This window comes from Bufo bufo, chromosome 2 (genome assembly GCF_905171765.1).
Source record: "Bufo bufo chromosome 2, aBufBuf1.1, whole genome shotgun sequence".
NCBI lineage: Eukaryota > Metazoa > Chordata > Amphibia > Anura > Bufonidae > Bufo > Bufo bufo.
In genome coordinates, this window is record NC_053390.1 from 351,737 (window position 1) to 368,737 (window position 17,001).

Genomic DNA, 17,001 nt, shown 5'->3' on the forward strand with positions numbered 1-17,001 from the left:
TCCGCTCGACACCGTAACCACCACAGGAACAAGGAACAGGATGGCTGTAAAAATGTTATGGAAAGGGCTAGAGGGCTGAAAATGGCATCAAAATGTGGTTAAGAGCATGGCAAGTGCGCTGCAAACAAATGTGGAGAGGGAAATGACTTTAAATAACATAAAATACGTAAAAATTAAAACTAATAATCTTGATCTAGGAGGAGGAGGTCAATATGGAGTAGGAGGTTGAGGGGGCGGTGGATGTGGCGGTGTAGGTGGAAGCGGCGGTGGTGGAGGAGGAGGAGGAGGTAGCCTACACTGCTTTTTGGTTTTAAATTTATTTATATATTTTTTTAATTAGGGTACACCCCAAAACATTGGGAAATATAACCTGTGATAACGCCCTCCAGCCGTGCTAAACACACGTTCAGACAATACACCGGCTGCAGGGCAGGCCAGCACCTCCAAGGGGTAAAGGGCAAGCTCAGGCCGTGTGCCCAATTTGGAGACCCAGAAGTTGCAGGGGCTGACCCCTGTCAGTCAGTTCATGTAGGCGTGTGCACACTTACTGCTCCACCATGTTGCACGTCCCCGTGACGTCCACCATCCATTTGGATATCTGCTCTATCAAGTTTCCATGTTCTTTTCTGTGCCTACCATGGTGATCGCGGTTAGCGGCGAATCAGGGTTCCACGCCGGAGAGGGAGCGTGAGAAAGAGAGACCACATCCAAGGGAGGTCAATGGCTGCAATGGGATGAAGCGGAAATGTGGGAGAAGCTATTAAAGCAGAAGGATCGAATGAAAGGGCCAATTAAAGACGAAGTTTAGAAATGTAAGTCCCTGTCACCTATGCAGAGCAGGGGTTTATTCATGTCAAAAATTGTAAAATGTTCACTGCAGAACACTCCAGTGATGCCCGTGATCTGATTTGGGTGCCACCCTGCTGTGAACGGGGATCCTTCTCCTCATCCTCCAGACCTAGACAGTACGCCTGCTACTGCCCACCGCAGCAAGGGACCGAGCACACCAAAGCCAGCTCCAAGGAGTTCCCTGACGTGGCAGTTCTTCAGACAATGTGCTGACGAGAAGACACGAGTGGTTTGCACGCTGTGCAATCAGAGCCTGAAGCGAGACATAAACGTTCTCCACCTGATCACAACCTGCATGACCAGGCATCTAAGTGCAAAGCAGGAGCTGCAGTGGAGAAGACACCTCAAAAACCAAGAAAGGTCTCTGACTCCTCCTGCTTCCTCATCCTCTACCGGCTCCTCATCCGGTCAGCGTAACCCCTTCACCACCAACTTCAGCACAGACCGGGGTAAACGACAGCAGGCAGTGTTATAACGTATCTGTTTGGGGGACAAACCCCACACCGCGCAGGAGCTGTGGACGGGCCTTGAACAACAGACCGATGAGTGGTTGGTGTCAGTCAGCCTCAAGCCCGGCCTGGTGGTGTGCGATAATGGGCGAAATCTCGTAGCAGCTCTGGGACTAGCCGGTTTGACGCACATCCCTTGCCTGGCGCATGTGCTGAATTTAGTGGTGCAGAGATTCCTTAAACATTACCCCGACATGTCAGAGCTGCTGCATAAAGTGTGGGCCGTCTGTGCGCGCTTCCGGCGTTCTCACCCTGCTGCTGCTCGCCTGTCAGCGCTACAGCGTAACTTCGGCCTTCCCGCTCACCGCCTCATATGCGACGTGCCCACCCGGTGGAACTCCACCTTGCACATGCTGGACAGACTGTGCGAGCAGCAGCAGGCCATAGTGGAGTTTCAGCTGCAGCACGCACGGGCGAGTCGCTCTGCGGAACAGCAACACTTCACCACCAATGACTGAGCCTCCATGCGAGACCTGTGTTCCTCGTTGCGCTGTTTCGAGTACTCCGCCAACATGGCCAGTGCCGATGACGCCGTTCTCAGCGTTACTATCGCACTTCTAGGCCTCCTTGAAAAACCGCTGCAGGCGATGATGGAAGAGGATGTGGCACAGGAGGAGGAGGAGGAGGAGGAAGAGGGGTCATTTCGTAGGGTTTCCAGCTAGTCATTCCCAAGTGGCTCCGAGGGTGGGTTCCTGCACCCACAAACCCAAGGTACACAATTGTCCAGCCAGGGCACAGTTCTGGAGGATGAGGATGAGGAGGTGGAGGAGGAGGATGAGGAGGAGGAACCGTGTTCACAGCAGGGTGGCACCCAGACCAGCTCATGGCCATCACTGGTGCGTGGCTGGGGGGATACAGAGGACACAGACGATACACCTCCCACAGAGGACAGCTTGTCGTTGCCTCTGGGCAGCCTGGCACACATGAGCGATTACATGCTGCAGTGTCTCCACAACGACCGCCGAGTTGCCCACATTCTAACTTGTGCTGATTCCTGGGTGGCCACGCTGCTGGATCCACGTTACACGGACCACGTACCGTCCTTAATTCCCTCACTGGAGCGTGATCGTAAGATGCGCGAGTACAAGCGCACGCTGGTAGACGCGCTGCTGGTGGCATTCATTGTCCCCATTGACTTCAATGGGGTTTGGGTTCAGGGCCAAGTTCGGGTCCCGAACTCGAACTTTTTTGTGAAATTCGGCCGAACTCGAACATCCAGGTGTCCGCTCAACTCTATTTGTCACTAAACATTTTGGAAGGAAAGGCGAGTTCTCTCAGGGGTATCTGTGCCCCCCGCCGCACCGAGCACCCGCTCTGGCCGGGCAGGAAAGCATGTCCATGGAAAACTCGCCCAGTTGGGGCCACACATCAAGTTTGCATGCCCAGAAGTCCAGGAGATCTTGGATCATGGGTTACAGGGTGCAGTCCAAGTATGTCACCGCCTGCTGGTTCAGGTTCTGCTGGATGTCCTGCTGCTGGAGCTGGGTGGTTTCTTCAGAGGGCGGCTGAAGAAAGCTGCTCATTATAGACGGAAGTTGATGCATATGATGCTGGTGATGCTTCTATCCCCCCATCCCCCACACACACAACAGCCCCCCCAGTAAGACCTTAATGAGGACCGCCTGGTAATATGGAGGCTGTACTATAGTGTGAAGGCTGAAATCTGTAGGCTGTAATATAATGTGGAGGCTGTAATATCATGTGGAGACTGGTAATATGGAGGCTGTAATGTAATGTGGAGGCTGTAATATAATATGGAGGCTATAATGTAATGTGAAGGCTATAATATAATATGGAGGCTGTAATATAATGTGAAGGCTGTAATATAATGTGGAGGCTGTAATATAATGTGGAGGCTGTAATATGATATGGAGGCTGTAATATCATGTGGATGCTGTAATATCATGTGGAGACTGGTAATATGGAGGCTGTAATTTAATGTGGAGGCTATAATGTAATGTGGAGCCTGGTAATATGGAGACTGTGATATAATGTGGAGATAATATGGAGGCTGTAATATCATGTTGAGACTGGTAATATGGAGGCTGTAATTTAATGTGGAGGCTGTAATGTAATGTGGAGCCTAGTAATATGGAGGCTGTAATATAATGTGGAAGCTGTAATATAATATGGAGGTTGTAATTTAATGTGGAGGCTGTAATATAATGAGGAGCCTGGTAGTATGGAGGCTGTAATAAAATGTGGAGCCTGGTAATATGGAGGCTGTAATATAATGGGGAGCCTGGTAATATGGAGGCTGTAATATAATGTGGAAGCTGTAATATAATATGGAGGCTATAATGTAAAGTGAAGGATGTAATATAATGTGGAGGCTATAAAATAATATGAAGGCTATAATGTAATATGGAGGCTGTAATATAATATGGAGGCTATAATGTAATGTGGAGGCTTTAATATAATATGGAGGCTGTAATATAATATGGAGGCTAGTAATATGGAGGCTGTAATATAATGTGGAAGCTGTAATATAATATGGAGGCCGTAATGTAACGTGTAGGCTGTAATATAATATGGAGGCTATAATGTAATTTGGAGGCTGTAATGTAATTTGGAGGCTGTAATGTGGAGGCTGTAATATAACGTGTAGGCTGTAATATAATATGGAAGCTATAATGTAATGTGGAGACTATAATATAACATGGAGGCTATAATGTAATGTGAAGGCTATAATGTAATGTGGAGCCTAGTAATAGGGAGGCTATAATATCTTGTGAAGCCTGGTAATATGGAGGCTGTAATATCATGTGGAGCCTGGTAATATGGAGGCTGTAATATGTTGTGGAGGCTTTAATAATGTGGAGGCTGGTAATGTGAAGGCTTTAATATATTGTGGGGCCTGGTAATATGGAGTCTGTAATATTATGTGGAGGCTGTAATATAATATAGAGGCTGTAATGTAATGTGAAGGCTGTAATATAATATTGAGGCTGTAATTATAATGTGGAGGCTGTATTGTAATGTGAAGGCTGTTATATAATGTGGACGCTTGTAATGTAATGTGGAGGTTGTAATATAATGTGGAGGTTGTAATATAATGTGGAGGCTGTTATACACTGCTCAAAAAAATAAAGGGAACACTTAAACAACACAATGTAACTCCAAGTCAATCCCACTTCTGTGACATCAAACTGTCCACTTAGGAAGCAACACTGAGTGACAATCAATTTCACATGCTGTTGTGCAAATGGGATAGACAACAGGTGGAAATTATAGGCAATTAGCAAGACACCCCCCAATAAAGGAGTGGTTCTGCAGGTGGTGACCACAGACCACTTCTCAGTTCCTATGCTTCCTGGCTGATGTTTTGGTCACTTTTGAATGCTGGCGGTGCTTTCACTCTAGTGGTAGCATGAGACGGAGTCTACAACCCACACAAGTGGCTCAGGTAGTGCAGCTTATCCAGGATGGCACATCAATGCGAGCTGTGGCAAGAAGGTTTGCTGTGTCTGTCAGCGTAGTGTCCAGAGCATGGAGGCGCTACCAGGAGACAGGCCAGTACATCAGGATACGTGAAGGAGGCCGTAGGAGGGCAACAACCCAGCAGCAGGACCGCTACCTCCACCTTTGTGCAAGGAGGAACAGGAGGAGCACTGCCAGAGCCCTGCAAAATGACCTCCAGCAGGCCACAAATGTGCATGTGTCTGCTCAAACGGTCAGAAACAGACTCCATGAGGGTGATATGAGGGCCCGACGTCCACAGGTGGGGGCTGTGCTTACAGCCCAACACCGTGCAGGACGTTTGGCATTTGCCAGAGAACACCAAGATTGGCAAATTCGCCACTGGTGCCCTGTGCTCTTCACAGATGAAAGCAGGTTCACACTGAGCACATGTGACAGACGTGACAGAGTCTGGAGACGCCGTGGAGAACGTTCTGCTGCCTGCAACATCCTCCAGCATGACCGGTTTGGCATTGGGTCAGTAATGGTGTGGGGTGGCATTTCTTTGGAGGGCCGCACAGCCCTCCATGTGCTCGCCAGAGGTAGCCTGACTGCCATTAGGTACCGAGATGAGATCCTCAGACCCCTTGTGAGACCATATGCTGGTGCGGTTGGCCCTGGGTTCCTCCTAATGCAAGACAATGCTAGACCTCATGTGGCTGGAGTGTGTCAGCAGTTCCTGCAAGACGAAGGCATTGACGCTATGGACTGGCCCGCCCGTTCCCCAGACCTGAATCCAATTGAGCACATCTGGGACATCATGTCTCCACCAACGTCACGTTGCACCACAGACTGTCCAGGAGTTGGCAGATGCTTTAGTCCAGGTCTGGGAGGAGATCCCTCAGGAGACCGTCCGCCACCTCATCAGGAGCATGCACAGGCGTTGTAGGGAGGTCATACAGGCACGTGGAGGCCACACACACTACTGAGCCTCATTTTGACTTGTTTTAAGGACATTACATCAAAGTTGGATCAGCCTGTAGTGTGTTTTTCCACTTTAGTTTTGAGTGTGACTCCAAATCCAGACCTCCATGGGTTAAAAATTTGATTTCCATTTTTTTATTTTTGTGTGATTTTGTTGTTAGCACATTCAACTATGTAAAGAACAAAGTATTTCAGAAGAATATTTAATTAACTCAGATCTAGGATGTGGTATTTTTGTGTTCCCTTTATTTTTTTGAGCAGTGTATAATGTGGAGTCTGTAAGATGAATGCTGTAATATGTGGAGGCTGGTAATATGGACGCTGGAATATTATGTGGAGGCTGTAATATAGTATGAAGTCTGTAATATCATGTGGAGGCTATAATGTAATGTGGAGGCTGTAATATAATGTTGAGGTTAATAATATAATATAGAGGCGTTAATATAATGCAGAGGATATAATGTAATTTACAGGCTGGTAATATGGAGGTTGTCAATTAATGTGGAGGCTGTGATGTAATGTGGAGGCTGAAAATATGGAGGCTGTAACATAATGTTTAAGCTGTGATGTAGATGTGATGTAGAGGCCGGTAATACAGAGGCTGTAATATAATGTGGAGGCCAGTGATGTAATATAATATGGAGACTGTAATGTAGAGGCCGGTAATATGGAAGCTGTAATATAATGTGTAGGCCAGTAATGAAATATAGAGGCTGTAATGTAATGTGGAAGCTGGTAGTATGGAGGCTGTAATGTACTGTAGAGGCTAGTTATATGGAGGCTGTGATGTAATCTGTAGGCTGAATAGATGGAGGCTGTAACATAATGTTTAGGCTGTGATGTAATGTAGAGGACGGTTATATGGAGTCTGCAATATAATGTGGAGGCTGTAATATAATTTGGAGTCTGTAATGTAATGCAGAGGCTAATAATATTAAGGCTGTGATGTTATGTGGAGGCTGGTAGTATGGAGGCTGTAATATAATGTAATGTGGAGGCTGGTAGTATGGAGGCTGTCATATAATGTGGAGGCTGTGATGTAATGTTTAGGCCGTGATGTAATGTAGAGGCCGGTAATATGGAGTCTGTAATATAATGTGGAGGCCGGTAATTTAACATGGAGACTGTAATGTAGAGGCCGTTAATACGGAGGCTGTAATATAACATGGAGGCTGGTAATATTTAGGCTGTAAAATAATGTGGAGGCTATAATCTAATGTAGAGGCTGTAATATGTTGTTGAGGTTGATAATATAATATGGAGGCTGGTAATATGGAGGCTGTAATATAATTTGAGGGCTGTAATGTAATGCAGAGGCTGGTAATATGAAGGCTGTAATATAATGTAGAGGCTGTGATGTAATGTGGAGGCTGTTAGTATAGAGGCTGTAATGTTTAGGATGTGATGTAATGTAGAGGACGGTAATATGGAATCTGTAATATAATGTGAAGGCTGGTAATGTAACATGGAGACTGTAATGTAGAGGATGGTAATACGGAGGCTGTAATATAATGTGGAGGCTGGTAATGTAAAATGGAGGCTGGTAATTTTTAGGCTGTAATATAATGTGGAGGCTATAATGTAATGTAGAGGCTGTAATATGTTGTTGAGGTTGATAATATAATATGGAGGCTGTGATGTAATGTGGAGGCCATTAATATAGAGGCTGTAATATAATGTAGATGCTGTAAATATGGAGGCTGTAATATAATGTTGAGGATGATAATATAGAGGCTGTGATGTAATGTGGAGACTATAATGTAATGTGGAGGCTTTAAATATGGAGGCTGTAATATCATGTGGAGGCTGTAATGTAATGTAGAGGCTGGTAGTATGGAGGATGTAATGTAGAGGCTGGTAATATGGAGGCTGTAATATAATGTAGAGGAAGATAATGTAAGCTCTTTGCACCAGTTCACATGCGGCGCTGGACGGCGGCCGTCTCCACTTCTGTGCCGTGCTGGTGGAGTGATGGGACCCGGGGCCCAGGTGGCCTCACTGTACAGAGGGGCTGCTGTGCGGCTGCTGGAGCGGTGTGGAGGCGCGGTGGTCGCCGCACGGCTCTGCGCCATGGTTAGAGTAGGTTCCCACTTAAACAAGAGGCAACCTTGTCGCGGTAAGTGGGCCTCTGCGCTTTGATCAAACTGTATACTAATTGTCTCTTCATAGTGCACAGCAAATGATTGATAGCATCGCTGTACAGCCATGTTTTATCATAAGGAATGCTGATAATTGTACACAATGGTCGTATCAGAAGCACAGGGATGAGGAGGTGCGATTCAGGTTCACTCTACATATTAATGGAAGATAATGTAATATGGAGGCTGTAATATAAGGTGGAGGCTGGTAGTATGGAGGCTGTAATATAAGGTGGAGGCTATAATGTAATGGGGAGGCTGTAATAGAAACAGATGTAATGTGGAGGCTGTAATATAAGGTGGAGGCTGGTAATATGGAGGCTGTAATAGAATGTGGAGGCTATAATGTAATGGGGAGGCTGTAATATAAGGTGGAGGAAGATAATGTAATATGGAGGCTGTAATAGAAACATAGATGTAATATGGAGGCTGTAATATAAGGTGGAGGCTATAATGTAATGCAGAGGCTGTAATAGAATGTGGAGGCTGGTAGAATGGAGGCTGTAATGTAATGTGGAGGCTGAAATATAATGTGGAGGAAGATAATGTAATATGGAGGCTATAATATCATGTGAAGGCTGGAATATAATGTGTAGGTTGTAATAGAATGTGGAGGCTGTGATATTATGTGGAGCCTGATAATGTAATGTGGAGGCTGGTAGTATGGAGGCTGTAATGTAATATGGAGGCTGTAATATAATGTGGAGGAAGGTAATGTAATATGGAGGCTGTAATAGAAACATAGATGTAATATGGAGGCTGTAATAGAAACATAGATGTAATATGGAGGCTGTAATATAAGGTGGAGGCTATAATGTAATGCAGAGGCTGTAATAGAATGTGGAGGCTGGTAGTATGGAGGCTGTAATATAATGTTGAGGTTGATAATATAATATAGAGACTTTATTTTAATGCGAAGGATATGATGTAATTTACAGGCTGGTAACATGGAGGCTGGAAAATGAAAACCACCAGCACTTCTGAGCTCAGCCAATCAGAGCTGGAGGGCGGGGCCTGGAGTTCAGGAACAGCCCCGCCCCCAGTTCTCCTTCAGGTCCGCCCATGCTCCATATAAAGGAGGGCTCTGGGCTGAGCAGTCACTGCTCTCTGCTCCTCACACCTAGAAGATGTCTGGTCGCGGTAAAGGAGGGAAAGGGCTCGGGAAAGGCGGCGCCAAGCGGCACAGGAAGGTGCTCCGTGATAACATCCAGGGCATCACCAAGCCTGCCATCCGCCGCCTAGCTCGCAGGGGAGGCGTCAAGCGCATCTCCGGCCTCATCTATGAGGAGACTCGCGGGGTGCTGAAAGTCTTCCTGGAGAACGTCATCCGGGACGCCGTCACCTACACCGAGCACGCCAAGAGGAAGACCGTCACCGCCATGGACGTGGTCTACGCGCTCAAGCGCCAGGGCCGCACTCTCTACGGCTTCGGGGGTTAATGCTGCCGCCTCCGTCCTCACAGCACAAAGGCTCTTCTCAGAGCCGCCCACATCTTCCCGGGGAGGAGGAGCTACAATTCCACTGAGGGGTTAACACCGCCCGCACATCAGGAGATCAGCGGCGCCCTGTGCTCAGTACAGCCGGAGGTCTACATTACAGAAACCCCCCCAATAATCTGTATAAATCCCGAGGCCCGGGTGTTCTCCACCGCAGCTACGGGACGAGCTGTGCTCGGAGACTGAGGGGTTAATCCGTCCCGCCAATGAGCGGCGCTGGTACAGGTCACATGACCGGCTCCACCTGTAAATCAGCAGCTCAACTATAGGCGGGAAATTCAAATGAGCGACGAGATCCTGAGCTCTCCCAGCCAATAGCAGAGCTCTGGACCCCGCAGCCGTTATGTGCCCGTAGGAGCCTCGTCCTCCTGCACTGAGCGGCCGCACAGCCTCTCTCCAGGGAGCGCCACACTGAGGAGGATGATGGGAGTAGTGATCGGGCATGGAGGAGGAGGATGAGGGGAGCTTGTAGTGTAACTTCCGATAGCGTTACCGCATCTCATCTAGCTGACAGGGAGGAAAACCGCAGCCACTGTGAGAACAACGGGGAGACCCGGGAGCAGCTCCGCTGGAGACAGGGTGGGGGCTCTGAGAAGAGCCTTTGGGTCCGGAGAGCGGGGGCGGCGCTCACTTGGCGCTGGTGTACTTGGTGACGGCCTTGGTGCCCTCGGAGACGGCGTGCTTGGCCAGCTCTCCGGGCAGCAGCAGGCGCACGGCGGTCTGGATCTCCCGGGAGGTGATGGTGGAGCGCTTGTTGTAGTGAGCCAGGCGGGAGGCTTCCCCTGCGATGCGCTCGAAGATGTCGTTGACGAAGGAGTTCATGATGCCCATGGCCTTGGAGGAGATGCCGGTGTCGGGGTGGACCTGCTTCAGCACCTTGTAGACGTAGATGGCATAGCTCTCCTTCCTGCTCTTCCTCCGCTTCTTGCCGTCCTTCTTCTGAACCTTGGTGACGGCTTTCTTGGAGCCCTTCTTGGGCGCTGGGGCGGACTTGGCTGGATCGGGCATGCTGACAGAGGACAAAATCTCGTCTGTTCTCCTCCTGCCACCGCGGCGGTATTTATACACGGGCCATGCAAATGAGCTGCTGCTGACTGCGCGCCGATCTACTGGAGGAGAGGGTCACGTGGTGTCTCCACTGCTCCCAACCATTCAGCTGAGCCGGGGGCGGGGCTCACATCCATCCATCCAGCTGAGCCGGGGGCGGAGCAAATAGAGGGGCGGGGCTCACATACATCCATTCAGCAGAGCCGGGGGCGGAGCAACAGGAGAGGCGTGGCTCACATCCATCCATTCAGCAGAGCCGGGGGACGGAGCAGCAAGAAGGGAGGGGCTCACATCCATTCTTAGAGCTGAGTCGGAGGGCGGAGCAGCAGGAGGGGCTGGGCTCATAGCCATCCATTCTGCTAAACCGGGGGGCGGAGCAGAACTCACATCCATCCATTCAGATGAGCGGGGGGGGGGGGGCTAACATCTCTCTTCAGTCTATCAGGACCTCGCTGCTCGGCTGATAACCGCCCCTCACTGCGCCCCGCCCCCTGCTGGTAGTGATGCCGCCGCTGAGTGTCAGACTGTTGTCACTGTGGGTAACAATGCCCACCACAGTGACAACTCCTGTCCAGCGTCAGCCTCAGCTTCCCTTCAATATAATCAATCTCTCTTCCTGATCCTGACTCACTCATAGAGAGCTGAAGAGCCATCGAATGGATAGCATCTGCGCATGCGCACCGGCTCCTAGAGCCTTCGGTTCACTTGCGAGTCAGCTCAGCAGTCAGTGACTCACTACCTGCTACTGAAGGGCTTCTGGTCCTCACCAGCCAGACTGGCCCCGCCCACTCCAGTCACATGGGCGTGACATCATCAGAGGTCCTTTTCTGGCGAGGAAGCAGCATCTGCCAGGACGTTGTCCCTTGTGTTCTCCTTGTTATCGGCCTGTTCACTGGAGATAGAGGCAGGAGCCCCGGTGTCAGCCGCCAGGTAAGTGCACGTCTGCTAATTGTGGGGAAGCTGTGAGGACTTGGGTGCACGTCACCTGGTGTGTGGTAATTGTGAAGCTGTGTGGAGGACTTCTGGTGAGGTAAGTGCACGTCACCTGGTGTGTGTGGTAAATGTGAAGCTGTGTGGAGGACTTCTGGTGAGGTAAGTGCACGTCTCCTGGTGTGTGGTAATTGTGAAGCTGTGTGGAGGACTTCTGGTGAGGTAAGTGCACGTCACCTGGTGTGTGGTAAATGTGAAGCTGTGTGGAGGACTTCTGGTGAGGTAAGTGCACGTCTCCTGGTGTGTGGTAATTGTGAAGCTGTGTGGAGGACTTCTGGTGAGATAAGTGCACGTCTCGTGGTGTGTGGTAATTGTGAAGCTGTGTGGAGGACTCCTGGTGAGGTAAGTGCACGTCTCGTGGTGTGTGGTAATTGTGAAGCTGTGTGGAGGACTTCTGGTGAGGTAAGTGCACGTCTCGTGGTGTGTGCTAATTGTGAAGCTGTGGAGGACTCCTGGTGAGGTAAGTGCACGTCACCTGGTGTGTGCTAATTGTGAAGCTGTGTGGAGGACTTCTGGTGAGGTAAGTGCACGTCACCTGGTGTGTGGTAATTGTGAAGCTGTGTGGAGGACTCCTGGTGAGGTAAGTGCACGTCTCCTGGTGTGTGGTAATTGTGAAGCTGTGTGGAGGACTCCTGGTGAGGTAGGTGCACGTCACCTGGTGTTTGGTAATTGTGAAGCTGTGTGGAGGACTTCTGGTGAGGTAAGTGCACGTCTCCTGGTGTGTGGTAATTGTGAAGCTGTGTGGAGGACTTCTGGTGAGGTAAGTGCACGTCACCTGGTGTGTGCTAATTGTGAAGCTGTGTGGAGGACTTCTGGTGAGGTAAGTGCACGTCACCTGGTGTGTGGTAATTGTGAAGCTGTGTGGAGGACTCCTGGTGAGGTAAGTGCACGTCTCCTGGTGTGTGGTAATTGTGAAGCTGTGTGGAGGACTCCTGGTGAGGTAGGTGCACGTCACCTGGTGTTTGGTAATTGTGAAGCTGTGTGGAGGACTTCTGGTGAGGTAAGTGCACGTCTCCTGGTGTGTGGTAATTGTGAAGCTGTGTGGAGGACTTCTGGTGAGGTAAGTGCACGTCACCTGGTGTGTGCTAATTGTGAAGCTGTGTGGAGGACTTCTGGTGAGGTAAGTGCACGTCACCTGGTGTGTGGTAATTGTGAAGCTGTGTGGAGGACTTCTGGTGAGGTAAGTGCACGTCTCCTGGTGTGTGGTAATTGTGAAGCTGTGTGGAGGACTTCTGGTGAGGTAGGTGCACGTCACCTGGTGTGTGCTAATTGTGAAGCTGTGTGGAGGACTTCTGGTGAGGTAAGTGCACGTCACCTGGTGTGTGGTAATTGTGAAGCTGTGTGGAGGACTTCTGGTGAGGTAAGTGCACGTCACCTGGTGTGTGGTAATTGTGAAGCTGTGTGGAGGACTTCTGGTGAGGTAAGTGCACGTCTCGTGGTGTGTGCTAATTGTGAAGCTGTGTGGAGGACTTCTGGTGAGGTAAGTGCACGTCACCTGGTGTGTGGTAATTGTGAAGCTGTGTGGAGGACTTCTGGTGAGGTAAGTGCACGTCGTGTGGTAATTGTGAAGCTGTGTGGAGGACTTCTGGTGAGGTAAGTGCACGTCTCCTGGTGTGTGGTAATTGTGAAGCTGTGTGGAGGACTTCTGGTGAGGTAAGTGCACGTCTCGGGGTGTGTGGTAATAGTGGAGGACTTCTGGTGAGGTAAGTGCACGTCACCTGGTGTGTGGTAATTGTGAAGCTGTGTGGAGGGACATCTTAGGCCACTCCCATATTATGACATCACAACATTTTCCAGCTAAGCCACGCCTCTAGGCATAAGAGTAAAAACAAAAAAGGCGCTAAAAGGCGCCTGTTTTATTGTGCGTTCCATCTCCACCGTCTCCGCTGGTATTCGAGCCATGTGCTGCTCGGTCATTTAGGGCTTAGGTATTGATGCTCAGGACCGGCTAGCAGTATCAGATCTTTGGTGATCTGGGGCCCCTAGCAGGCTCCATCCACTGTGTAGTTCTGCCGCTCGGCTCTCGTTCAGACACGACCTCCTCACTGTGCACAGAGCCTTCTGCTTCCAGTGGGTGGAGATCTGATGTATATGGCCGCTCCTAAGGGTAGGTCATACATGAGTACCTGTGCAGTGACGGGCCACTTCATTGCAGACACCCACCCTTTCACCATCAGAAATTACACGTGCCTCCACAGAAGTCTGGGACAGGAATCGTTCTGGCCGAATACGGGCTGGTGCCCCAACTAACATGCCCGCCGGTGGTAACAGCAGGCGACCAGCGCCATTACAGCCTAAGGGAGGTGTAAACGCAAGAGAGCAAATCTAGGATCACTGAGCAGTGGAGAGCATGGCCTGGTCAGATGGATCCAGAGGAGGGACGTGTGGACAGGGTGACCTAGGCGTAGTGGTGGACCATGGTCATCCTTTCACAGCAGCTGTTTACCCTTCGGCAGGAGGACCGTGCTCCATACCACAAGGGTTGAATGTCCATGGATTGGTTCTGGGAATGTGACAGCAGGTTTTTCTTGTTTCCTTGGACTTCACTGTCCCTAGATCTTATCCTATGCAACATTTCTGGGAGGAAGTGGAAGTTGAAGAACGGTTTTAACTCATGGTGGAAACTATGCCACCATAATTGCTGAATTGTTCTGAAGGCTAAAGGATATAAATCACAGAAAAAATGCACCAAACGGATATGACACTGACTATACTGGCTAGTCATAAATGCAGATATTAAAAGCTGAGACTTTCGCCAATATATTCCTGTCAGGAAAATATCGGAGCCCATCATGCACCACGTCACGGTCACTCAGCATGGCAGAGGGTCCTACCACTGCTCTAACTATGGTGTGAACAAGGTCTGAGCACCTGGAAACCTCCATCACAGGGTCTGATATGGGTGTGGCTTACAGTCTGGCTTTGATCACATTGCACTGGCTGTCCTGCTGGGCGGTTGTGTGCAGGCTGGGCTGCGAGCTGGATTACATCACCTTCAGACCCTGTTCACACCACAGTTAGCGTAGTGGTAGGACCCTTGCCATGCTGAGTGACCGTGACGTGGTGCATGATGGGCTCTGATATCTTCCTGACAGGAATATATTGGCGAAAGTCTCAGCTTTTAATACCTGCATTTATGACTAGCCAGTATAGTCAGTGGCATATCCGTTTGGTGCATTCTTTCTGTGATTTATATGATTATATTTTCATCCGCACAATGCTCCGTTTTGTGTAGGGTGCCTTTGTGGTGCATGTGGACCGCGCCGACATCCTCCATTGTATGCATATTTTGCTGGGGATAGTCGGTCCACATGCGTTGCTGCTCCCCCAATGAAAAACACGCCACAGTGTTAGGGGTGGAGCAGCTCCTCCAGAATTGCCACTATATTTCTCTGTTTTTGAAGGCTAAAGGAGGCCAATGTGCTACTAGATGGGGCTCCCTAAAGTGGCCATTCAGCTCTAGATTTAACATGACTCATAAGATGTCCTAATAAGACAACCACCTCTAATGTCAGAATAAGAGGGAAGGGTTCGGGTGGGGTCTGGACACAGTATATGAAAGCGAGCACCGCGCCCCATCGTTAAGAGACGGCCTCCATGAGCTTGGGGTGTGACTAGAAGACCCTGGTAAGGCCACATAGCCATTCATTCTTCGCCTGGAATACGGCAGGTCGAGGGCCCCCCGTTTATTGTATATGTGCAAGTCTCGGAGATTTGCGGCATACCCTGTGGCAGTCTTGAGGATCCAGGTGGTGAAGATGCGGAGAACGTATTCTAGTGCTCAATAAGTGGTATTTATGTAATGCCCCTTGTATCATTCAGAGCCTCCGGTTCCTCCAGTTTTCCCGTGTTCTGATTTAGGCTACATGCACACGAACGTATGTGGTTTGCGGTTCCGCAAAAAAAAAAAATGGATGACGTCCGTATGGCATCCGTTATTTTGCAGATCCATTGTAATAATGCCTATCTTTGTCCGCAAAACAGACAAGAATAGGACATGCTCTATTTTTTTTGCTGGGCTACAGAACGAACATACGGATGCGGATAATACACGGTGTGCTGTCAGCATTTTTTGCGGACCCATTGAAATGAATAGGTCTGCATCCTATCCGCAAAAAAAAACTGAACGTACATGGAAACAAAATATGTTGGTGTGCATGAGGCCTTACTTGGAGGATTAGTGGAGCGGTGCTGCACATTGCCTCCTTCTTTCAGAGGACGCAGTAACGCCAGTACAAGCGCCACTATGCGAATACGCCTCAAGCTTTCCCTGCACAATGTGAGCACCGACGGCAGCACAGCAATACTTACTGGGGGCCAAAGCGTCCGATTGAGAAGCTCCATCCTCCCAGAGGTCGGCCAGTAGAGGACGATGACTGAGGGAGGCCGCTGATCGGTCACTGTGGAGGGGGATGCTAGACTGTGAAAGCGCTGAGTAAGAAGATAGGGGCGGCCAGCAGGTCTGTTCTGGATGGGAGGCGGAGGAAGGCAGCGCCGTAGTGACCGGGACAGGAGGAGGTAGCGGCACCATGACTGTGACTGACTACATATATATATATATAAACACAGCAGCCTGGATGTCAAGACTCCTTATATTGGACAGGCCGAGCAGATGGCCAGTGGATTATCCGAATATACAAATGAAAATCAACAACCAAAAAGGGCTCTGTTATGGAGGCACTGTGTGTGGCTCTGTTATGGCTGCACTGTGTGTGGCTCTGTTATGGAGGCACCGCGTGTGGCTCTGTTATGGCTGCACCGTGTGTGGCTCTGTTATGGCTGCACCGTGTGTGGCTCTGTTATGGCTGCACCGTGTGTGGCTCTGTTATGGCTGCACCGTGTGTGGCTCTGTTATGGCTGCACTGTGTGTGGCTCTGTTATGGCTGCACTGTGTGTGGCTCTGTTATGGCTGCACCGTGTGTGGCTCTGTTATGGCTGCACCGTGTGTGGCTCTGTTATGGCTGCACCGTGTGCGGCTCTGTTATGGAGGCACCGCGTGTGGCTCTGTTATGGAGGCACCGCGTGTGGCTCTGTTATGGAGGCACCGCGTGTGGCTCTGTTATGGAGGCACCGCGTGTGGCTCTGTTATGGAGGCACCGCGTGTGGCTCTGTTATGGCTGCACTGTGTGTGGCTCTGTTATGGCTGCACCGCGTGTGGCTCTGTTACGGCTGCACCGCGTGTGGCTCTGTTATGGCTGCACCGCGTGTGGCTCTGTTGTGGCTGCACCGCGTGTGGCTCTGTTGTGGCTGCACAGTGTGTGGCTCTGTTATGGCTGCACCGTGTGTGGCTCTGTTATGGCTGCACCGTGTGTGGCTCTGTTATGGCTGCACCGCGTGTGGCTCTGTTATGGCTGCACCGCGTGTGGCTCTGTTATGGCTGCACCGCGTGTGGCTCTGTTATGGCTGCACCGCGTGTGGCTCTGTTATGGCTGCACCGCGTGTGGCTCTGTTATGGAGGCACCGCGTGTGGCTCTGTTATGGAGGCACCGCGTGTGGCTCTGTTATGGCGGCACCGTGTGTGGCTCTGTTGTGGCGGCACTCTTTGGCTCTGTTGTGGCGGCACTGTGTGTGACTCTGTTGTGGCGGCAC

General features: G+C 50.1%; 2 protein-coding genes across 2 annotated transcripts in view; one reads left to right on the plus strand and one right to left on the minus strand.

Annotated features, from left to right (window-relative positions):
* Positions 1 to 9,923: 9,923 nt before the first annotated feature.
* On the minus strand, positions 9,924 to 10,383 carry LOC120991286 (histone H2B type 2-F). Its single transcript, XM_040420128.1, has one exon. It carries the CDS (start codon positions 10,381 to 10,383, stop codon positions 10,003 to 10,005), a length of 381 nt encoding a protein of 126 aa, XP_040276062.1. The 3' UTR covers positions 9,924 to 10,002.
* A 944-nt stretch (positions 10,384 to 11,327) lies between these two features.
* Positions 11,328 to 17,001, plus strand: part of LOC120991929 (zinc finger protein 436-like) — a 106,409-nt gene continuing 100,735 nt past the window's right edge. Inside the window, exons 1-2 of the mRNA XM_040420659.1 lie at positions 11,328 to 11,362; positions 13,098 to 13,115. The gene's annotated coding sequence lies outside the window, so the exon portion shown is untranslated. The remainder of the gene's footprint in view (positions 11,363 to 13,097; positions 13,116 to 17,001) is intronic.